General features: G+C 43.2%; 1 protein-coding gene and 1 pseudogene across 2 annotated transcripts in view; one reads left to right on the top strand and one right to left on the bottom strand.

Moving 5' to 3' along the window:
• SAR1A (secretion associated Ras related GTPase 1A) overlaps nucleotides 1-18,254 on the bottom strand; it is a 30,025-nt gene extending 11,771 nt beyond the window's left edge. Inside the window, exons 1-5 of one of the 2 annotated variants that reach the window (XM_032256230.1) lie at nucleotides 18,231-18,254; nucleotides 4,111-4,184; nucleotides 3,875-3,994; nucleotides 3,261-3,326; nucleotides 82-185 (exon numbers count right to left, since the gene is read on the bottom strand). In XM_032256230.1, coding sequence (XP_032112121.1) covers nucleotides 82-185; nucleotides 3,261-3,326; nucleotides 3,875-3,994; nucleotides 4,111-4,168 — 348 coding nt within the window. In that variant the 5' untranslated portion in view covers nucleotides 4,169-4,184; nucleotides 18,231-18,254. Of the gene's footprint in view, nucleotides 1-81; nucleotides 186-3,260; nucleotides 3,327-3,874; nucleotides 3,995-4,110; nucleotides 4,185-12,102; nucleotides 12,232-18,230 lie in introns of those variants that run through there. The other variant, XM_032256229.1, reaches the window with a different exon arrangement.
• LOC116535356 lies at nucleotides 5,647-6,245 on the top strand (annotated as a pseudogene).
• Nucleotides 18,255-24,072: the final 5,818 nt, after the last annotated feature.

The raw sequence follows: 24,072 nt of genomic DNA on the forward strand, positions 1-24,072 counted from the left end.
TTAATCATTAGCACTACTAAGCTATATTCCTTAAAAAAAAAAAAAAGAGAGGCCAAAAAAGGACAAAATATATAAACATACATTAAGCTCAACTTTGGATTCCACGAGGCGAGAATGATCTGCACAGTCCACCAGAAAGACAATCCCATTAATTGCCGGGAGATAGTTTTTCCAAACCCGACGTGCTAAAAGACAAAGTTTGTAGCTGCATCAGTAAAAAATATACATTGTGAAAATGAATAACCTAATGGTCTATAAAATGGACAAATCTTGGTCAGGTTTCAGTAAGATTAGACACTTTTATGGGTTTCTCCAAGTCCTGGCCAATATGCAAACTGATGGTTCGTGGTTTTTGTAAATTTGAAAATCAGATTTTCTGCCTTTCTTGAAAAACTGCAACATCTGGCAATCCCATGCCTACATATCCACATGCTGGATCTAAGCAGTGACTGACAACTTCAGATGGTGTCTGAATACTTTTGTTTGACAAAATTTCCGGGCTGTCTTATAGCCAGCCAATTTTACTTACTTAAATGACTTGCCTTGTCCCTGGGGCCAAGTTTAGTTTGCAACCTCTGAGTTAAAACATCAGGATACAAATTACTTGTTCATGTAACTTTAGTCCCAGTTAGTTTCTAACCAACTTGTGTGTAGGTTATCTTCTCTGCTCGGCCCTTAGGGGGACTGGGTCTGACAGGTGGTTCAAGGCCCTAGGCCAGTTATCTCAGCCTACCATATTTAACCCAGCATGCCTTAGAAATAGTACTTTTTTCTGCTTGTGACATGAAACAATAAAGGCTGGGAAGCAGTGATTTAATTGTACTATCATTTCTAAGCCATTCATTTCTAGCCCTTGCAATGTAATGAATAAAGAAGCATCTCTATATCAGTTAACAACGGTTACCTTTAAAGAGTGGAGCTAGGAAAAAGAGGCTGAAGGAAACTTCCATTTTACTTTCCATAGTTCTATACTGATTTTGTTACATCAAACCTGCTCTGCTTTTATAAGTTAAAATTTTTTATGTTATACAAAAAAGAAAAAAAAAAGGAAACCTCCAGATACACAGTATTTTAGTAACTTCTATAAAATGGTGGCTAGGTTATTACATAAAAGTGTTTTTGTTAAGTAGATTTTCCTCAGTCAAATTAAAAAAAAACTAAATATATCAACACACTTCCCTTCTTACTTTTAACAAACCTTAAACCTAAATTTATCACACCAAATAATCTACAATTCCCAGTTCAGGTATATAAAACCATCTGGTGTCTGTTCCTTCTGCATTCTCCAGATGGTCTAGGTTCAGTCTTATCTTGCTCTGAATTTAAATTTGTAAGCAGTTACCAATCCTTTTGTGTAAGAAGCAGAAAGGACTCTCCATTCACCCATTCTTACCCAAATGAAAAAAATACAAGCTCCTTACAGAAAAAGGGAAACAAAATCATTTATACTCCCTCCATCAAAACACACCCCTTGTCAATATTTTGATATTTTCTTCCAATCTTTTTTTCTTTTGATATGGAGTTTCGCTCTTGTTTCCCAGGCTGGAGTGCAATGGCACGATCTCAGCTCACTGCAACCTCTGCCCCCAGGATTCATGTGATTCTCCTGCCTCAGCCTCCCGAATAGCTGGTATTACAGGCATGCGCCACCACACCTGGCTAATTTTGTATTTTTAGTGGAGAGGGGGTTTCTCCATCTTGGTCAAGCTGGTCTTGAACTCCCAACCTCAGGTGATCTGCCTGCCTTGGCCTCTCAAAGTGCTGGGATTACAGGTGTGAGCCACTGCACCTGGCCCCAATCTTTTTCCTTTACTGGCATTTTATGTAATTATGGTCATAATATACATGATTTTTCAGGGCATAAGTATTAATTAAAATGTAATTATATGTTAATGAAATCAGTGACTATAAAATTATTAGACTTAACAACTAGAAATGACCAATGTTGTATTTTACTATACATTTTTTTAAAACTGTATTAGGCTGGGCACAGTGGCTCATGTCGATAATCCCAGTAATTTAGGAGGCTGAGGCAGGTGAATTGCTTGAGCTCAGGAGTTCAAAACCAGCCTGGGCAACATGGCAGAAACCCCATCTCTACAAAACAATACAAAAATTAGCTGGGCATAGTAGAGCGCACCTGTGGTCCCAGCTACTCAGGAGGCTGAGGTAGGAGGACTGCTTTGAGCCCAGGAGGTAGAGGTTGCAGTACACCAAGATTATGCCACTGTACTCCAGCCCGGGCCACAGAGGAACTCCCCAATCCAAAAAAAGAAAAAAAAAAAAAAACTGTAATAGCTCAACCTAATGTTTCAAAATGAGATTTCTCCACTCAATTTAATAACAAGTGAGTAAATCTGACAGCATCTCAATAGTTTCTTTTCCCTTCCTTCCCAGAATATTCTTGCATCTTAAATGTTTTACTCCTATATCTAGAGTCTTGTCAGATGTGAACTGAGTGCCCATCAGATAAAGATGCCCACTCTGTATGTCTTTAAAACACCTGATGGGAATCTGGAAACCAAACAGATACAGCCTGAATATGGCAAAAAGCACTTCTGAGGAAGGCAAAAAGGTAGAAGGAAATGTTCCCCTAACTGTCCCAAAGGCGTAGAGTATACAAAATATCAACTTACATCAGAGTAATCACACAGTCCCTTTTGCAACTTTTGACAAGTCTGAAATTACTTACAAATATTTAAGCTAATTTCCTACATACTTTCATTCCATTGAATAAAGGATGCAAAAATGACTTGATATCTAAATATAATATATGATAATATATACCTGGTCAAGACGAAAATAAAAGAGATTATCAGGACAACTGACCAACAAAACCAGGAAATACAGAGTGGATAAAAATAAAACTTCCTGGATTTGATAACTTTATGATTACATACAAGGAAATATCTTTGTTCTCAGAAAACACCACTAAAGTATTAAAGAGTAAAGGGGCATGATATGCTCACAAACAGTTCATAAAAAAATAAGCATTAATATATATTATATAGAGATGACTAACAAATTAGGACAAAAGGTACAGGTGAAGTGACTTCTGTGTACTTTTTATACAATTTTTGACAAGTTTGAAATTATTTAAAAATAAATGAATAAAACAACTTCACTGAAGTAATAAGATCCTAATTCTAAAATGTAAGTAATTTAAAAGGTAAAAATGACATACTGCTTTTAAAAGGAGCTGAGGGGCACAAAAAGAATCATTAAATAGATACCATCCTTTCCGCTGAGGCATCGCTTACCTTGCTCGTGCCCACCAAGATCAAAAGTTGTAAAGGTCATTCCAGCAATTGTTAGCTCTTCTGATGCTGAAAAATTGTTCAAAAAGAAGAAATAAACCTGTCAATCCAACAAGGCCCAACTACTAGTACTATAAGCCAATACCAATGCTTTCGCCTTGTAAAGCAAAAGATACAAGAAGCTAGGTGTGGTGGCACCCGCCTGTGGGTCCAGCTACTCGGGAGGCAGAGGCAGGAGGATAACCTGAGCCCAGGAGTTCTGAGACCAGCCCAGGCAACGCCCCACCCCCAACAAAGAAAAGAAATACAAGGGTGAAAATGTTCTTAAACTATTCTAAAAGCCAAAGGTTTCTTTTTATCCAAGCTGTTTTCTGCTTCTTAGAAGTAGATATTGGAGATTCGCCCCTTTACAGGACAGCGACAACAGACAGTGACAAAGTTCCAGAGGTTAAGATCTATAAATATATAACCTGAGTGTGTCTGACAGGGAACTTTTTCATTTGAGCTGGCTTTTGGGACTTAAGTTAATAAAAGAACTCCATCAACTAGGGATCTATCCTCTAAGCCTAGCACTGACCTTCAAAAATCAAAAGGTCACCTGATATTTTCAAACCTACTCGGATGTAGTGTTGGAACATGTTGGCCCAATCTGTCATCTTTGAGCATGTGAAGAAGAGTGGTTTTGCCTGCATTGTCCAAACCCAAGAATACAAGTTTTCCAGATTTCTTGTAGAGTCCTAAAGAGAAAAAAATTGTTAGCACATTTGCTCTCTACATACCAAAGCCTACTTGTATTTAAATTATTGAAGGACATGCACAAACTTTGAAACCTATTTCAAGGAAATGGCTTTACCTAGGAACTGGAGCACACTGCTGAAGCCATTGTAGATCCACTCAAAGATGAAAGACATTATTAATGCTTACTACCTGTATAAAATACGAAAGTAGCAACATTAGCTTTCTGAATGACAGTACAGTTGTGGAGAGGTTAACCCCTGTTCACTAGCCCTGATGCACATTTACAGTCCCATGTTTTCAGGCATAAGAAAGCAAGCCAGGCACAGTGGCTCACACTAGGAATTCCAGCACTTTGGGAGGCCAAGGCAGGAGGATCACTTGATCCCAGGAGTTCAAGATTGGCCTGGGCACAAAAGCAAGACTCGATCTCTACAAATAATTAAAAAATTAGCTGAGCATAGTGACACACACCAACAGCCCCAGCTACTCAGGAGGATGACACAGAAAGATTACTTGAATCCAGGGGTTTGAGGCAGCAGTGAGGTATGATGGTGCCAATGCACTCACTTGGGCAACAGAGGGAGACCCTATCTCAAAATAAAAAAATAAAGAAACAAGAAAGCAAAGAGAAACTAACATTCTTCTTATCTTTCTTGAGACAGGTTTTGCATCTGAAGGAAAGTCTCTAGAATCCTCATATGTGCAAAAATGACTGGTTTCCAAATAGTTTTTGATCTATGATACTCAGAGAACTAGAAGTTAAAAATATACAGGCATATCTCATTTAATTATGCTTTGTGGATATTGAGGTTTTTTGGTTTTTTTACAAACTGAAGGTTTGAGGCAACCCTGAGTTGATTAAGCGTATCAGTACCATTTTCTAACAGCATGTGTTCCCTTTGTCTCTGTGTCACATGTTGGTAATTCTCACACAGTATTTAAAACGTTTTCATTATTCTTATTTCTGTCATGGTGATCTATGATCAGTGACCTTTGGTATTACTATTATAATTGCTTTGTTGTGCCACAAACTACAATTACAGAAGACAGCAAACTTAATGGCTCCCCCCACGATCCTGCCCCCATCCCAGGCCTCCCTATTCTCCACGTGAAAGTAACAGGTCTCTTCCTTGAAATCAAATTTAGAAATGATTAAGCTTAGTGAGGAAGACACATCAAAACCTGAGATAAGCCAGCAGCTAGGCCTCTTGCACCCAACAGTTACCCAAGTTGTAAATGCAAAGGAAACGTTCTTGAAGAAAATTAAAAGTGCTACTCCAATGAACCCATGAACATCAAGAAAATGAAACAGCTTTACTGCTGATAAAAATAAAATAAAAACACAAGGTAAAAAAGCAAGTGCTGATGTAGCAGGTGCAGCAAGATAGTGATGAAGGGGGGTGGGTACACTAAACAACACATTTTCAATGTAGGCATATGAGCCTTCTATTAGAAAAGCCATCTAGGGCTTTCATAGCTAGAAGGGAGATGCCAATGCTTGGCAGAGATGTCAATTTGCTTGGCTTAAAAGCTTCAAGGGATAAGCTGACTCTCTTGTTAGGGGCTAATGCAAGATGACTTTAAGTTGAAGCCAATGTTCATTCATATTCTGAAAATCCTAAGGCCCTTAAAATTACACTAAATCAGTCCAAGAGGAGCGAGTAAGTGAGCAGAGTGGTTGTGTGGTTGCATCTCGGAAACCAGCAGCACTTGCAGCATGGCTGACCAGCTGACTAAAAAGCAGGTTGCAGAATTCAAAGAAGTTTTTTCACTATTTGACAAAGATGGTGATGGAACTACAACAACAATGAATTGGGAACTGTAATGAGGTATCAGGCAGAATCACAAAGAAGCAAAGTTACAGGACATAATTAATGAAGTAAATACTGATGGGAATGGCACAATTGACTTCCCTAAATTTCTGACAACAAAGGAAGAAAAATAAAAGACACAGACAGTGAAGAAAAAAATTAGAGAAGCATTCTATGTGTTTGATAAGGATGGCAATGGCTATATTCGTGCTGTAGAACTTAGCAATGTGATGACAAACCTTAGAGTGAAGTTACCAGATGAAGAAGTTGATGAAATGATCAAGGAAGCAGATATTGATGGTGATGGTCAAGTAAACTACAGAGTTCGTACAAATGATGACAGCAAAGTGAAGACCTTGTACAGAATATGCTAAATTTCTTGTACAAAATTGTTTATTTGCCTTTTGTAACTTATCTATAAAAGGTTTCTCCATGCTGTAAAAAAAAAAAAAAAAAAAAAAAAAAAAAAAATGCATGCATAGTAATTAGAACTTCATTCCTCCATGTTTTCTTCCCTTGTCTACTGTCACTGCCCTAAACCTTATTTTAGAAAACTGATGAAGTAACATGTTGTATGTGGCTTACTCTAGATATATCTAAGCCCTTCTGCACATCTAAACTTAGATGGAGTTGGTCAAATAAGGGAACATCTGGGTTACACCTTTTTTTAAAGTAGTTTTCTTTTCTCTCTTTTTTTTTTTTGAGACAGTCTCGCTTTGTCACCAGGCGCCAGGCTGGACAGCAGTGGCTCGATCTTGGCTCACTGCAACCTCCACCTCCCGGGTTCAAGCAATTCTACTGCCTCAGCCTCCCGAGTAGCTAGGACTACAGACATGCGCCACCACGCCCAGCTAATTTTTATATTTTAGTAGAGACAGGGTTTCACTATGTTGACCAGGATGGTCTCGATCTCTTGACCTTGTGATCCGCCCGCCTCGGCCTCCCAAAGTGCTGGGATTACAGGCGTGAGCCGCCATGCCCAGCAAAGTAGTTTTCTTTAGGAATTGTCAGCATGTTGTTGAAGTGTGGAGTTGTAACTCTGCGTGGACTACGAACAGTCACAATATGTACTTAAAAATTTCACTACTGACTCACGCCTGTAATCCCAGCACCATCGAAGGCCGAGGTGGGTGGATTGCCTGAGGTCACGAGTTCGAGACCAGCCTGATCAACACGGAGAAACCCCGTCTCTACTAAAAATACAAAATTAGCTGGGCGTGGTGGTGTGCACCTGTAATCCCAGCTACTTGGGAGGCTGAGGCAGGAGAATCGCTTGAACCCAGGAGGCAGAGGTTGCGGTGAGCAGATATCGCGGCATTGCACTCCAGCCTGGGCAGTAAGCGTGAATCTCCGTCTCAAAAAAAAAAATTGCACTACTGCAGAACAGGTGCAAACCCACTCCAAGTTGTATATTTGTTTTCCAATTAAAAAATATGATAAAAAAAAAAAGCATTATACTAAATCTACTCTGCCTACCACACATCTGTTTACAGCATGGTTTACTAAATATTTTAAGCCCACTGTGAAGACCTACTGCTCAGAAAAAAAGATTTCTTTCAAGATATTACTGTTCATTGACAACACACCTGCTCACCCATGGGCTTTGATGGAGATGCACAAACAAGTTAATGTTTTTTGTTTGGTTGGTTGGGTTTTTTTGAGATGGAGTCTCAGTCTGTCACCAGTCTGGCAGGCTGGAATGCTGTGGTCCAATCTCGGCTCACTACAACCTCCGCCTCCCAGGTTCAAGCAATCCTCCTGCCTCAGTCTCCTAAGTAGCTGGGATTACAAGTGCACAACACCTGGCTAATTTTTGTATTTTTAGAAGACAGGGTTTCACCATATTGGTCAGGGTGGTCTCGAACTCCTGACCTCATGGCACATGCCACCCTGCCTGGCTAATTTTTGTATTATTATTATTTTTTCTTTTTGAGACGGAGTTTCGCTCGTTACCCAGGCTGGAGTGCAATGGCGCGATCTCGGCTCACCGCAACCTCCGTCTCCTGGGTTCAGGCAATTCTCCTGCCTCAGCCTCCTGAGTAGCTGGGATTACAGGCACGCACCACCATGCCCAGCTAATTTTTTGTATTATTAGTAGACACAGGGTTTCACCATGTTCACCAGGATGGTCTCGATCTCTTGACATTGTGATCCACCCACCTCGGCCTCCCAAAGTGCTGGGATTACAGGCTTGAGCCACCGCGCCCGGCCAAGATATGTATTTTCTAGGACATAATGCTACTGTACACTTAACAGACTATAATATAGTATAAACATAACTTTTATGTGTACTGGGAAACCAAAATATTCATGTTACTTGCTTTATTGTACTTGTTTTATTTCAGTAGTTTGGAACCAAACTCACAATACATCTGAGGTATGCCCATACTTATTTTTAATGCATGACTCACTCCTCCAGGCAGCAGTTCATTCACATTCCCTAGACACACCACTGGTGTTTTCCAGTGGGGAACACCTCTAGGAAATCAGTCTCATCAATAAGTGAATCAGTCTCATCAATAAGCTGAATCAAAATGCCACTTAGATGTAGTAAGCAGAAAATAAGAATGAAAGGCATATTGATTTGAATTAAAAGCATATTAATCTACCCTGTAAACAGCCCTAAAAAACAGAAGTCACCCAAAATTCTACTGGCTGGCACCACTTGCCCTGCCCCATTTGCCAATGCTATCTCAAACAATATTTAACCATTTTTACAGATACAGGTCTCAACTTATAAAAAGAAATGACATCACTGTTTTAGAGAACAATTAAAGGATAAGAAGAGAATCTTTTAATGTGTGAATAATCACACCCAAACTCATTTTACAAATCGATTTCCTTAAAATAAGAATACATATTCAGGCTGGGCACCTGTGACCCACAACTGTTAATCCCAGCATTTTGGGAGGCTAGGGTGAGGGATCCCTCCCTGACCTCAGAAGTTCAAGACCAGTGTAGGTAACATAGAGAGACCCCATCTCTGCAAAAAAAAAATTTTTAATTAGCCAGGCATGGTGGTGTGTGCTTGTAGTTTCAGCTACTTGGGAAGCTGAGACAAGAAGATTGCTTGAGCCCAGGAATTTGAGGCTGCCATGAGCTATGATAGTGTCACTGCATCCCAGTTTGCGTGGCAGAGCGAGACCCTTTGTTTTGTCTCAAAAACAAAAAACAAACAAAAAAAAGAATACTTGTTCAGGATATAGCACTAAGTTCCCAAGCAAGTAAACAGCTTAACCAGTACTGATATATTAACACTATTTTTTCTATTGTATCCCATAGTTATCAAAAGCTACTAAAGGTCTACATATATTGGTAATAAGCAAAAGGACCTCTGAGTGAAACTGAGAGAATAGGATCTAGACACATTGGTGGGTCTCAAGGTTTCTCAGCATTGCCTGGTCATGCTAAATTTTTGCCTGAGCATCTCAGATACAGTGCAGAAAAATGGAAGGTCCCCACTTTTACTCCTCTCCATCAGCAGGAGCATCTGAACACAGGGCTTTATACTAGATATGACCAACTGCAATCAAATTCTCAAACAGTAACCATTAAAAGGGTTACCCACAAAAATCCCATTACATTCATTCAAAGAATGCCAGATGAAGAATAAACTGAACAGCTGGGTGTGGTGGCGCGCACCTGTAATCCCAGCTACACAGGAGGCTGAGGTAGGAGAATTGCTTGAACCCAGGAGGTGGAGGTTGCAGTGAGCTGAGATCACACCATGGGTACTCCAGCCTGGGTGATAAAGAAAAAAACCCATCTCAAAAAAAAAAAAAAAAAAAAAAAGAGAGAGAGAGTAAATTGAAAAGTAAAGATAGTACGTTTTTCATCCAATTACTGGGTTTATTTTTAATCAGGCCCATGGCCTAATCTATAAATTTTAGGGCCTAATTAATGTTTATTTTTCATGGCTTTTACCAGTAAGAGCCAAATCGAGTTTGGCAGTTTGGGTGGAGGTACATACTAAGCTTTTATGAAAAAATACTAATGAGGTGATTTTTTTTTTTTTTTTTTTTTGGCCTTTTTGGTAACATTTAAATGTATTTCAGCTGCAAGACAGACCACATTTAGCACATTATCTAATAGTGTTGTCTGGAAATTTGGTCTGCACTTTAAGGAGTCCAGTAACTTAAATATACCTAATAAAGCTCCTGTGCTTAAATTTCCATTTACTGTAAATAAGTAAAAGAGCAATGTGCCTTTCCTCTGCAACTCTCTCAAACCAGACATCCTCCTGTACTTTTCCCAATCTACTGCTTGGAGAAGTGCAGCTCATCTTTAGAGCACACCCCTCATTAAGGTCATGCCCACTCAGATCATTTTGGAGGGAATTAAGGCAGCCAAGTAGCTAAGTCCTGGCTGCTGCTGATTTGTGTGTTCCAAAGGAGGGAATGGCTTCAAAGCAGGAGTGTCAAGGGAAAATAAAATGGAAAATTAAAGTAGTTCAATCGCCATGAAAATTATTTGAATTGTGGCATTTTCTCCTTTTCACCTGTGCAGAATTCATCTAGTTGAAAATACTTCTAAAGTGATTTAAACATTTTTTAAGTCTGTAAAGTGTTGACTGCAAACCAGTGTAGTACAAATGTATACAGAAGTGTTGGATTGTAAAGGAGTGATCAGAGGGGAGGCTGACTGAAGAAACTCTTCAGGTGAGTTAAAAATAATAATTACTAGACCCTAAGAGTTGGGTTGTACTGCTACCCAAAGTTAAGAAAATGCCCCCCATCCCTCTTTTTTTGAGACAGACCAAGACTCTGTCTCTCCCAGACTGAAGTGCAGTGTTGCCATCAAGGCTCACACTGCAGCCTCAACCTCCCAGGCTCAAGAGATCCTCCCATCTCAGCCTCCTCAGTAGCTGAAAATGGCCTTGGTGGCTCCTCTCTCCTTAAGATCTCAGAATTTGCATCAACTCATCAGTAGTTTTACAATTTGTACAGTACTTGTACATCTGACTTCCTCACACCAACACTATCAGGCAGGGATCACTGGCCTCATTTAACAAGATGAAGATGAGGATACTCCTAGTTTTGCTGAGTCGTTTAAGACTGCTCAGCTGAAAAAGTAATAGTACCAGGGCTTACACCCTCATCTCTATCTAACACCAAAGCCTACGCACTTCCTGTTAACAGTACATAAAATTCAAACCCAAATCACAAAATTGCTGGAAAAAGAAAAATCCTAAAACTTATTTAACCCACCAACTACACAGGATGATCTTCTGAAGTTCTCTTCCTTATAACTCATCACATCTTTTGAATGGTGTTGTAATAACTAGCATTCTATTTATTTTCTATTCTTGGTCCATTCTACTACCTTATGGGAAGTTAGAGTAATCAAAATTTAAGGTAGTTCTCTAAACTATCAACAAAATACTGCTAATGTACTCAAAATCAAAACTTGCAAAGTCCAGGGCTAAATGATTCAAACAAATGTTAACAGAAAAAGAAAGTGCACCAATCTGATCATTAGTAAATTTAAAAATTTACACATTCCTTGTTATACATGCTCAGGGCAACTTTAAGACGCCATTCCAGGCAGATTTTGGAGAGTAAGTGGCCAGCTTTTAGCTAACTCTGCTTAGCGGCGGGGTAAATGTCAAAGGTCAGCCCCATGGCAAATCTCCCTAAGCCCCTATCGTTACCGAAGTAGATGGAATCAGGATAAAGATGCTCCTGACCCACTGGCTAGAATCGTGAAGAAAACGCTAATCTATGTCAAATGCACATAAGGAAATTTTTCCATGCAGAGACCAGACAGGGGCAAAGGGGAAGGTGGAATGAGAAAATACAGGGTTCGACCCGAGCCATCGGACGACAACCGAGCGCTGACTTGAGGGAAAGCCCTGGACTAACAGCCTGTAGACCAGGTTCGAGCGCTCACGCTAACTGCGGAGGCTTAGCCAGCCTCAGACCCCGAGTCTAGAAAACAGGGATAATCATCAAGGGCTCCCACCCGCCTCACCCAGGGCTGTGAGGCTCTTCCGAGACAGAGGACATGGAGCCGTTTCGCAAACCGGAGAGCACGGTACAGACAAGAAACTGTTATCCGGATCAGCAGTTGCGAGACCCCCGAGCGGGACCCCAGGCCAAAGACGACAGCAAGGGACGGAGCAGATCCGGTCGAGTCGGCCCGTCCCCGCCCAGAATCAGCCCGCGGCCCCAGAGAACCGCCTGCGTGTCACTTCCCCCCCCAACCCCGCCAGGGCCGGCCTCCGCCCCGACCTCCCCGCCTTCCGCCCTAGCCTCTCGGGCCCCAACTCCCCCTCCCCAACGCGCCCCCAGACTCACGGCCTGAGGGGCTCCTTCGGCAAAACGGCGAGTGGCTCGGACCCTCCCTCAGAGCACACTAACCAGCAGCACTCCGGTCCGCCAGCTACTCGCCGGATGTACGTCACACCCCTCCCCGGGACTTCCGGGCGCGTACTTGGCCCCGCCCCCCCGCAGAGTCACGTTTCTCTGTCCCGGTGCCACCCCACCGGCGACTCGGGTCGCAGAATGGCCGGCGTAAGGCATGACGGATCGCGCTCTGGGTCGGGCACTGCTTTGGCCCCGCCTGCTGCCGTCCGACGGACTGACCGTGCGAGACGTGGCAGCGCCGGGCACCCTGGGCTGGGGCTGGGTCCTGGAGTCAGTCCCTGAACGTCCTGGGACCCTTGAAATCGCAGTTTCCCATCCCAGACGCGCCGGGAAAGTCAGAAGTGGGAACCAACGATAACATAGGTTCTGGGAAAGATGAGTTGACCTTGGGGCCTTGCACCTGAGGTGGATCCCTCCAAGCTTTTTTCTTTTACTTTCTGTTTGTTTGTTTGTTTTTGTTTGTTTGTTTGTTTGAGACGGAGTCTCATTTTGTCGCCCAGGCTGGAGTGCAGTGGCGCGATCTTGGCTCACTGCAACCTCCACTTCCCGGATTTAATCGATTCTCCTGCTTCAGACTCCCCAGTAGCTGGGATTACAGGCACCCGCCTCCACGCTCGGCTAATTTTTTGTATTTTTAGTAGCGACGGGGTTTCACCACGCTGGCCAGGCTGGTCGAACCAGGCTCCTGACCTCCCACCTCGGCCTCCCAAAGTGCTGGGATTACAGGCGTGAGCGCCACCACGCCAAGCTGCTTTGTCTTAAGTCCACTTCCCTTGCCCAGGGGTGGCCTATGTTTTAGAAAAACAGCTAATATTTATTGCGCACTTATGTTCAAGGCAGATTACTGGGTACTTGGCATGCTTCGTCTGATTTCACCCTCATTACAGTCCTGTGCAGCAGATGCAAATTTTATCTATCCTCCTTGACAAATGAGAGAGCAATGTTCAGAACAGCCTACCAGGCCCGAGTTCACACAGCTAAGTGGCAAAGCAATGTGTTCACCCCCAGTCTATTTCGCGTGCATTTTATCATTTAATTCTGAGGACACTCCTACAAGACTGGTATTATTATTACTCCCATCTTACAAATAAAACAGTCTAATAGAAAGGTGAATGATATCTGTGGATTCATGAACATCTCAGTTCTCCTTAAGTAAAATTTAACATAATCCCAATAAAAGTACTAATAGGATTGATAGATCTTGTGTGGTTTAGTTTTTTGGTTTTAATTACCCTATTGGTTCCTAAAATTCCTATAGAAAACTAAACAAGACTAGTCCAGAAACAGGCTCTCAAAATGAAGAACAAGGAGGTGGGAACTAACCCTGTTAGATGTTAAAACATTATAGAATTTCAGTAATTAAAACTGGTGCGTGCACACACAGACACACACACACAAAACACAACGGAACAGAGCAAAGCACAGAAATAGACTAAAGTACATGCAGAAATTAAAGTAGCACCTGGCACTCCAGCAATACTCAGGGAGCTGAGTGGGCAAGCTCACTGGGGATCTTGGATGTTGAATTTGAATCCTGTCCAGTCACAGAAAGGGGTCAGGCCACTTCTGAGGTTTCTCACCAGGTTTAGCTAAACCAGGGAGGTTGTGTCCATGGGGCCTGGAACCCTTTGTGCATCCTGGAGAAACAGGTTTGCCCCAGTGCAAGCTAACACATGGGATTACTGGCTTTGCTGAGAGCCTGGCTGCACAAGGTGGGGGTGTCTGAACCACAGGATGGCTTGGGAGGCTGGGGAAGGTAGGAGCATGCAAGCAGATTCTCAGAAAAGCTGCAAACTCTGCTTACCAAAAGGCTTGAGCAAGTTAATAAATACCCCAGACCACAGTGTACCCACTGTAAAATGGGTGAAACAGGCATTGTTGCACACGTAATTTTTCAGTACAGTTTTTAATAAATGGTTCTATTATGTGTTGTTAAATAAATTAATACATAATAAAAGGGGCTGAGACAATTGGGTAGTCAAAAAAACCTACAGGTTGAATCCAAAAAGTTTACTACTCCAAGCAAGTTCCAAGTGATGAAATATGTGTATATTTTGAAATGACACCATAAAGGTACTAGAAAAACAGAAGAAAGCATGAATTCCTTATAATCTTGCAATTAGAAGACCTGGGTATGATTGAAAATCTAGATGCCATAAAAGAAAAGATTGACAAATTTAACTACATAAAAATTAAAAACTTACATAGCATAACAACAATCATGACACCATAAGCAAACTCAAAAGACAAATGACAAGTTGAGAAAAATATTTAATCACATCACAGGCAAATAAGTAATAAGTATGAAGAAGACAAACAACACAATAGGAAAATAGGCAAAGGTTCAGAACAGATAATTCATAGGAAAGGAAATAAAAATGACTTTTTTTTTTTTTTTGAGACGGAGTCTCACTCTGTCACCCAGGCTGGAGTGCAGTGGCAATCTCAGCTCACTGCAACCTCTGCCTCCTGGGTTCAAACAATTCTCCTGCCTCAGCCCCCCGCATAGCTGGGATTACAGGCGTGAGTCAACATGCCCAGTTAATCTTTGTATTTTTAGTAGAGACGGGGCCTCACTGTGTTGGCCAGGCTGGTCTCGAACTCCTGACTTCAGGTGATCCGCCCGCCTTGGCCTCCCAAAGTGCTGGCATTACAGGCATAAGCCCAAAAATAACTCAAGCATAATAAAATAGTAATAGAAATATAGATACTATAGAATATATAGATATAGGATAATATAGAAAATATATAAATCCATTTATATGTCTGTGTATCTCTATATATTTATATCTATACTGAAATAGAAATAAATTAAAAAAAGATAAATTTAAAACTTTCAGATACCGTTTTCACCCATCAGATTGGCAAAAGTTCACCAGTTTATTGGTGGCAAGGCTGTTTCAGATAGAGAAGTCAGGCTGGGCATGGTGGCTCACACCTGTAAATTCCAGCAGTTTGGGAACCTGAGGCAGAAGGCTCGCTTGAGCCCAGGAGATTGAGGCTGCAGTCAGCCATGATTGCACCGCTGCACTCCAGCCTAGGCAACAGAGCAAGACCCTGCCTCTAAATTAATTAATTAATTAGCTAAATCAAATACAGAAGCCAAGAAGGCCCCATCCAGGAACTATTTGGATAAGAATCTGAAGGACATCACATGGCCATCAGAGTAGAATGTTCCAGGCTGACAGCAGAGGCCCTAAGGCAGGAGCGTGCCTGGCAGGTTCCAGGAACAGCTGGGAGGCCAGCATGACCAGGCAAGGTGAGCAACAGAAGGAGTGGTAGGAGATGGGGTGAGGTGTTTGTGGTCAGAACTGTGGAGGTTCCAGGGCTTTACCTAACTTGCAGGGCAGGTTAACAGGTTAGCCTGACACAGTCTCAGATGCTGGCAGAGTCACAGGACTCCTGGATCAGAGACAAACTATTTTATCATTTCAGGCATAGTGAGCAGCATGAACTTCCACTTGCCCCATCCTCCATCCTCCTTTCTGAGGACAGTGGGGTGACACAGAGCAGTCTGGGTGGGTACTGCCCATTCGAGGGTGTGCATCACAGCTGAGGAACCCAGAACTTAGGGACTCAGATCTTCCATAATGGCTGCAAGCCGACCTGCCTGAACTCTGACCCAGTGGGAGATGGTATGACACTGGGCAGTATGCCAACCTGTCCCCCGCCCCAGAGGGACACTGTCTTACATGGCTGTTCATCATATAAATGTCCTTGAAAAGAGTCCAAACAAAGGCAGCCACGTCTCTGCTTTAAGGAAGTACAGAAATAAAGGAGCTTCATGGAGAATTGTCTCGCTACAGGGGGCAAATCTTGAGAGCCTTGTAGGTGAAGACTTTAGCTTTTATTTTCAGTGACCTGGGGAACCAATGGAGGGTTTGAGGAGAGGCACCTTACCTAATTCTTCCCGCCACTCCATTCTTGCTCCCTTACACATTCTCAGCATTAGGTAGACAGGGTTATTCCCAGGCTGGCCAGCATCTGCTTTCCCCCTTTTCTCTTTGAGTACCTCTTTCTCCCTTCTTTGCAGAGGCTTTTTAGGCTTGGGTTCCGGCGTGGAGGAGCAGTTTTAGGGATAACTTTGCAGCTCTTCTCCGTGGTTTGTCCTTCACCTTGGCTTTAACTCTCTCAGCATCCCCTTCAGCCTTTCTCTTGGGCTTGATGCAGTGGAGGTGAGGAGTAAGCCCTGCCTGCAAGGATGCAGCCAATGCCAGCTTCGGTTTGTCCAGGGGTTGCTATCACCACTTCTTCATATTACTTTTATTTTTTCCTTTTTTTATCCTGCTTGATAAAAAAAAAATCTTTCTTATTTTTCAGAGGCAAGGTCTTACAATGTTACCCGGGCTGAACTCAAACTTCTGGGGCTCAAATGATCCTCTCGCCTGGGCCTCCCAAAATGTTGGGATTACAGGTGTGAGCCACACCTGTAATCAGGTGTGAACCAGCCCAGCTGGTTCTGATTTTTTTTCCCTCACTCTGTCCCCAGGCTGGAGTTTAGTGGGACGATCATAGCTCACTGCAGCCTTGAACTCTTGGGCTCGAGGGATCCTTCTGCTTCAGCCTTTGAAGTAGCTGGGACTACAGACGTGTGCCATCAGGCCTGGCTAATTTTTTTAAATGTTTTGTGCAGATAAGTTCTCTCTATGTTGCCCAGACTGGTCTCAAGCTCCTGGCCTCAAGTGATCCTCCTACCTTGGTCTCCCAAAGTGCTGGAATTAGTCATGACACTGCTTCCAGTCTTCTGCTCTGCTTTTTAGTGAGTGTTAAATGCATTAGTTTGGTAAGCATAAACCTTTTAAAATATTTAAATGTAAACATTTAAAGTATTCTATGACTTTCATGACCCTCTTTTGGCATATCTTCAATTTGACAAGTACTTGGCATCTTGAGAAATTCTATCCCTTCCTAATGATGGAAAATCTCAACCTGCGAAAGCCAGGATGCCGGCCATGTGCTGGGTCCCGGGACTGCCTCCACAGCTTTCACATCAGGCCCAAAGACCAGCAAAGTGGTCCCCAGAAACTGTATTGCTTTTTCACACTCCCCAGGAACAGCACTGTTTTCTAGAATTCTCACCTACCCCCACTAAAGTGGGGCATCCGAATGGAACCTTAAGATGGTTCAGGCCAAAGCTCTCACTGACAGTAAGCTGCCACCCTGGAAAGAAAGGGACTTACCCAAAGCCACATAGCAAGACATTCTAGAGCCAGGTCTCCAATCCAGGTCACTTCACCCAATCCCCAGCTCCCTCCCTTGCCCAGGCCACACTTCCTCTTACTTCACCTAGGTCTGACCTACTTCCCCCATCTCTGGAAAGCCCCCTTGCCACTAGCCACAGGGCAGCAAGTGGGGGAGGAGCTTCTTTGCTGCTTCTCCTCAGATTATCCTTGTATACGGATCACGGTACCACCTCATAGAGTTCAAGTGTTATGTGAGATCATGTTTGTGAAGTGCTTAGTATGGTGCCTGACACACACAGGAACTCAGGAGCCTCTCTTTCTTTCATGTCGGAAGGGCCTTCCTTCTTATACAATTCATGGGTCTTTTCTCCCTTACAGACCACAGAAAGGTTTTTTTAGGAATATTTCCCTCTTTTATTGGTTAAGACCAAGCTGGTGTCTGGGGTTCCAGGGAGTTTAAATATATTTTGACTCTAGTACCCAGATAACTTTTTACTAGCGTCGATGATGAAACAGAGGACCTTCCAAACACCTAAAGCTTCTCTTTGAGAGTTATGTGTTGTTGCGTCCCACAAAAATTCATGTTGAAGTCTTAATCCCTAGCACTCAGAATGTGAGGTGTTTGTGAACGGTCTTTTTTTTTTTGAGACTGAGTCTTGTTGTCGTCCAGGCTGGAATGTAGTGGTGCAATCTCTGCTCACTGCAACCTCCACCTCCCAGGTTCAAGCAATTCTTCTGCCTCAGCCTCCTGAGTAGCTAAGATTACAGGTGCCTGCCACCACGTCCAGCTAATTTTTTTGTATTTTTAGTATAAACAGGGTTTCATTATGTTGGCCAGGCTGGTCTTAAACTCCTGACCTCAGGTGATCCTCCTGCCTTGGCCTCCCAAAGTGTTGGGATTACAGGCGTGAGCCACCATGCCCGGCCTGTGACCCTGTTTCAGAAAATGAATTTCTTTTCTTTTTTCTTTTTTATTTTTGAGATGGAGTCTTGCTCTGTTGCCCAGGCTGGAGTGCAGTGGCTCGATCTTGGCTCACTACAACCTCTGCCTCCCAGGTTCAAGCAATTCTCCTGCCTCAGCCTCCTAGGTAGTTGGGATTACAGGTGTAACCCACTACACCCAGCTAATTTTTGTATTTTTAGTAGAGACAGGGTTTCACCATGTTGATCAGGCTGGTCTCAAACTCCTGACCTCATGATCCCCCCACCTCAGACTCCCAAAGTGCTGAGATTACAGGCATGAGCCACCGCACCCAGCCGAATTCTTTTCTATAAGGATGCTGAATGTAGGCCCCCAGTCTCTACTACCTTGTAGGGCTTCTGCCGGAAAGTTCACTGTTAGCCTGATGAGGTTCCCTTTGTAGGCGACTTGCCCCTTCTTTCTGGCTGCCTTTAGTATTTTTTCTTTCATGTCGACCCTGGAGATCCTGAGGATTTGGAGAATCTGAGGACTATGTGTTTTGGGGATGGTCGTCTTGCGTAGTATCTCACAAGGATTCTTTACATTACCTAGGTTTGAATGTTGGCTTCTCTGGGGGGTTGGGGAAAATTTTGTAAACCATAGCCTCAAATGTTTTCCAAGTTGCTTCTTTTCTCACCCTCTCTTTCAGGGATGCCAATGTGTCATAGATTTGGTCTCTTTACAAAATCCCATATTTCTCAGAGGTTTTGTTCATTCATTTTTTTCTTTATTTTTGTCTGACTAATTCGGAGAACCGATCTTCAGGCTCTGAGATTCTTCCCTCAGCTTGGTCTATTTTGCTGTTAATACTTGCAATTGTATTATGAAATTCTTTAAAAAAATTTTTTTTATTTCCATAGGTTATTGGGGAACAGGTTTTGGTACATGAGTAAGTTCGTAAGTGGTGATTTGGGTAGTATACACTGCGCTCAATTTGTAGCCTTTTATCCCTCGCCCCTTCCCACCCTTTACCCCTTGAGTCCCCAAAGTCTGTTGTGTCATTCTCAAGCTTTTGCATCCTCATAGCTTAGCTCTCACTTATGAGTGAGAATATAAATTGTTTGGTTTGGAAAATGAATTTCTTACCCCAACAAAAATAAATCACTTTAGAAATTACACATTATAGGGCCGGGCGCGGTGGCTCAAGCCTGTAATCCCAGCACTTTGGGAGGCCGAGGCGGGTGGATCACAAGGTCAAGAGATCGAGACCGTCCTGGTCAACATGGTGAAACCCCATCTCTACTAAAAATACAAAAAACATTAGCTGGGCATGGTGGCACGTGCCTGTAATCCCAGCTACTCAGGAGGCTGAGGCAGGAGAATTGCCTGAACCCAGGAGGCGGAGGTTGCGGTGAGCCAAGATCGCGCCATTGCACTCCAGCCTGGGTAACAAGAGTGAAACTCCGTCTCAAAAAAAAAAAGAAATTACACATTATAATGACTGAGGTGGCCAGTGCAGTGGCTCACGTCTGTAATGCCAGCACTTTGGGAGGCTGAGGCAGGCAGATCACGAGGTCAGGAGTTCGAGACCAGCCTGGCTAACATGGTGAAAGCCCTATCTTTAGTAAAAATACAAAAACTAGCTGGGCGTGGTGGCACACGCCTGTAGTCCTGGCTACTCAGGAGGCTGAGGCAGGAGAATTGCTTGAACCCGGGAGGTGGAGGTTGCAGTGACCTGAGATCATACCACTGCACTCCAGCCTGGGAGACAGAGCGAGACTCCATCTCAGAAAAAGAAAAAGAAAATAAAAAATATAATGACTGAGTCATCGTTTAAAAATAGAAGCACTTAGAAATATGAATGTGACCCTTGTTTGGAAACGGTCATTGCAGATGTAATTTGTTAGGATAAGGTCACGGGGGGCTGGGTGCAGTGGCTCACACCTGTAATCCCAGCACTTTGGGAGGTCGAGGTGGGTGGATTACTTGAGCCCAGGAGTTCAAGACCAGCCTGGCCAACATGGTGAAACCCCATCTCTACTAAAAATGCAAAAATTAGCAGGGCATGGTGGCGGGCGCCTGTAATCCCAGCTAGTCAGGAGGCTGAGGCAGGAAAATCACTTGAATCCAGGAGGCAGAAGTTACAGTGAGCCGATATCACACCACTGCACTCCAGCCTAGGCCTCAAAGCAACACTGTCTCAAAAACAGAACAAAAGATAAGGTCACGCTGGAGTAGGTTGGACCCCTAATGCAGTATGTCTGATGTCCTTATAAAAAAGGGAAATTTAAACAAAGACAGGCACACAGAGAAAGGCCACGTGAAGACTGGAGTTCTGCTACCACAATCCAGCAACCACCAGAAGGTAGGAGAGGCCTGAAACAGACCCTTTCCCAGTGCCTTCAGAGGGAACATGGCCCCTCAGCACTTTGGTCTCTGACTTCTATCCCTCAGAACTATGAGACAATCAGTTTCTGTTGTTTAATGCATTGTTTGCCACTTTTTATGGCAGCACTAGCAAACAAATACACGAAACAAATACACAAATACATTTCCTTGCTTTTGCAGAGGAGCGACAGCTTTCTACAGGGGATCTTGCACAGAACTATTGCTAATATTTCCTCCTGCACTATTCCATCCTCTTTCCTTTTCATATGGGTGAGTAATTCCTATCTAGCGGGACAATGTGTGAAGTTTCTCACATTGTATAATCATCATTAGAAAACTGATTTCTTACCCCCACAAAAATCAATTTTAGAAATCACATATTACAATGATTGAGACATCATTTAAAAATAGAAGCACTTACAAAAGGAATAAGAAAAATATTATTAAAATCCAGGCTGGGCATGGTGGCTCACGGCTGCAATCCCAGCACTTTGGGAAGCGGAGGCTGGCAGATCACTTGATGTCAGGAGTTTGAGACCAGCCTGGCCAACATGGTGAAACCCCATCTATACTAAAAATACAAAAATTAGCCGGGTGTGTTGGCAGGCACCTGTAATCCCAGCTACTCAGGAGGTTGAGGCAGGAGAATCGCTTGAACCTGGGAGGTGGAGTTTGCAGTGAGCCAAGGATTACACCATTGCAGTCCAGCCTGGGTGGCAGAATGACACTCTGTCTCAAAAAAAAAAAAAAAATCTGAATGTGGGCTTGGTGTGGTGGCTCACACCTGTAGACCCAGAACTTCAGGAGGCTTAGGTAGGCAGATTGCTTAAGCCTAGGGATTCAAGACCAGCCTGGGCCACATGGTGAAGCCCCATTTCTATACAAAATAGCTAAGGGTAGTGGCATGTGTCTGTAGTCTCAGCTTCTCAGGAGGCTGAAGCAGGAGAACTGCTCGAGCTGAGGAGGTTGAGGCTACAGCGAGCTGCAATCATGCCACTGTACTCCAACCCAGGTAACAGAGTCTCAAAAAAAAAAAATTAATATTGGTGACAAGGTGCATAGATCTCTTTTTCCCTGCTTCTCCATGCTAAGCACACTATAAACCCTGGAAATGGCAAGAGAGACAACCAAAGAACTCTGAAAGGTAATAAGAGGGCAAACTTGTTTGGGACCCCAGGACGAGAGGCACGGGACGCAGCAAGGCACATGCATCCTGTCACCCAGCTTCCTGACCCTCAACCTTGCAACAGAAGGCTCATTCCTCCCCTGGATCAAATGAGGTTCGTTCTGGTGAAGCAGACACGACTGGAAAGGGAGATCAACTGGGAGCTCAGCCAAAAACAGGCAACCCGGGGAGGGACTCTTCTCCCTGCAAACCCTGAGACACCTTTTCCATCAAGAGCTACCGAGGCAGGTAGGTGGGAAGGCTGAGCCTGAAGGAAAGACCAAGCTGCAGCAAGCGGCCTAAAGCTTCAGGAAGCTTCTTCATTCCTGCGGACCAAGACTCTCTCCCCTACTCAGACACTAGGGCAGCAGGAGTGGGGAACCAGTTGAGGGATGCCAACTTCCATCACTAAGAGACAACAATGAGCCCCTTCAAGGAGCACCAGCAGGAACCAACAGGAGCCCCAGCAGCACTGGATAAACCAAGCAGACCAAGATAGCACCGCAAAGCTGCTGAAAACTAAACCACCACTGGAACCACAGACCACAACTGTAGACCATCCTAGGTGCGAAAGCGAAACAGGTACTGGCTGCTCAAGCAAAAGGTTTAAATAGGACCTATGGTTTCTCAACCTAATTGATAAAATGCCTCCAATATCATTGACAACCACCCATCGTACTAAGAACCAAGAAAATCACAATTCCTATGAGAAAGGGCAATCAACAGAGGCCAACACCGAGGTGAATCCTGATATGGGTTTTAAAGCAACTGTCTTAAAACTGCACTGACTGTCAATTAGAAATTCGGTAGAAACAAATTAAGAAACAAAATCCTCAAAAATGGAAATTATAAAAAGGAACCAAATGAAAACCACAGAATTTAATAGACAATTGGTTATAGAAAGTAAAAAATAAATAACTAAAAGAAAATCAGATAACTGAAAAATATAATGGAAATTTTAAAAACTCACTGCATGGGCTCAATAGTGGAGGTGACAGAGGATAGAATCAATGAACATAAAGACAGAACAGAACTCAGCCAGGCAAAAAAGAAAAAGAACAGAAGTTCCTGACCTGAGGGACAACAACAAAAGATCTAACATTTATCTCAGAGTCCCAGAAACAGAGCAGAAAGTAGGACAACAAGAGTATTTGAAGCTGGGCCCAGTGGCTCACGCCTTTAATCCCAGCACTTCGGGAGGCGTACTCAGGCAGATCGCTTGAGGTCAAGAGATGGAGACCAGCCTGGCCAACATGGTGAAACCCCGTTTCTACTAAAGATACAAAAATGAGCCAGACATGTTGGCACATGTCTGTAATTTCAGCTACTTGGGAGGCTGAGGTGGGAGTATCACTTGAGCCCGAAGGACCAGGCTGCAGTGAGCCAAGATAGCGCCATCACACTCCAGCTTGGACGACAGAATGAGACTCTCTCAAAAAAAAAAAACAAACAAAAAAGTATTTGAAGAAGTGGCTAAAAAGCCCCCAAATCTGGCAAAAGACACAAACCTACAGATCCAAGATGATAGGCAAATCTCACAGGATAAAGTGCTAACATATCCATAATTACCTAAAATGTAAATAATGCCAATATACCAATCCAAAGACAGATTGGCAGCATGGATTTTCCTTTTCTGATTTAGTCGTTTCATTTTTCCAAACATACAGGTGATTGGACCTGTCCATGCATCTTCACCAGCAGCTGGAGCATCTGTACCCTTGGTATTTCTGGTGTAAACTCCTGAGCTCTGTGCTTTGAAACCAGTTTGATAAGTCCTTTACTAAAAAGCCCCTGGCCAAGGAACCTTGAATCTTCAGTCTCTCAGAGACCACAGCTGGGGTCATAAGCTTATAGTTGGGATCTTCCTTATAGATTGTCACAGATAGCTTTGTCAAACAAAACTAGGTTACTGAGCTTGTCCCAAACTTTGACTTTGGACTACATTTAGCCTTGCCCCCAGATCTGTTCACTGGGTCTTTGTCTTTCTTGGTTGACTTTCTGGCATCTTTCTTCTTGCTGTCGTCCTTGGGAGGCATTGCAAAGCTTAGAGAGTAGCAGCAACCACTGCAGCTTTGCTAAGATATTGGACTGAAAGGAACCACTGCTCAGGAAAGGGCTCAGAAGCCTCCCCCGCTGTGAGTACTTCTGGGGCAAAGGAGTCAGTGTGGATTTTAAAATGAAAAACAAACAACAGCTTTTATGCTGCTTACAAGAAACCCACTTCAAATTCAAGATAAATAGGTTGAAAGTAAAAGAAAAGAAAA

The sequence above is a fragment of the Sapajus apella genome, unplaced genomic scaffold, assembly GCF_009761245.1.
Source record: "Sapajus apella isolate SASKATOON/1434 unplaced genomic scaffold, GSC_monkey_1.0 scaffold94, whole genome shotgun sequence".
Lineage (NCBI taxonomy): Eukaryota > Metazoa > Chordata > Mammalia > Primates > Cebidae > Sapajus > Sapajus apella.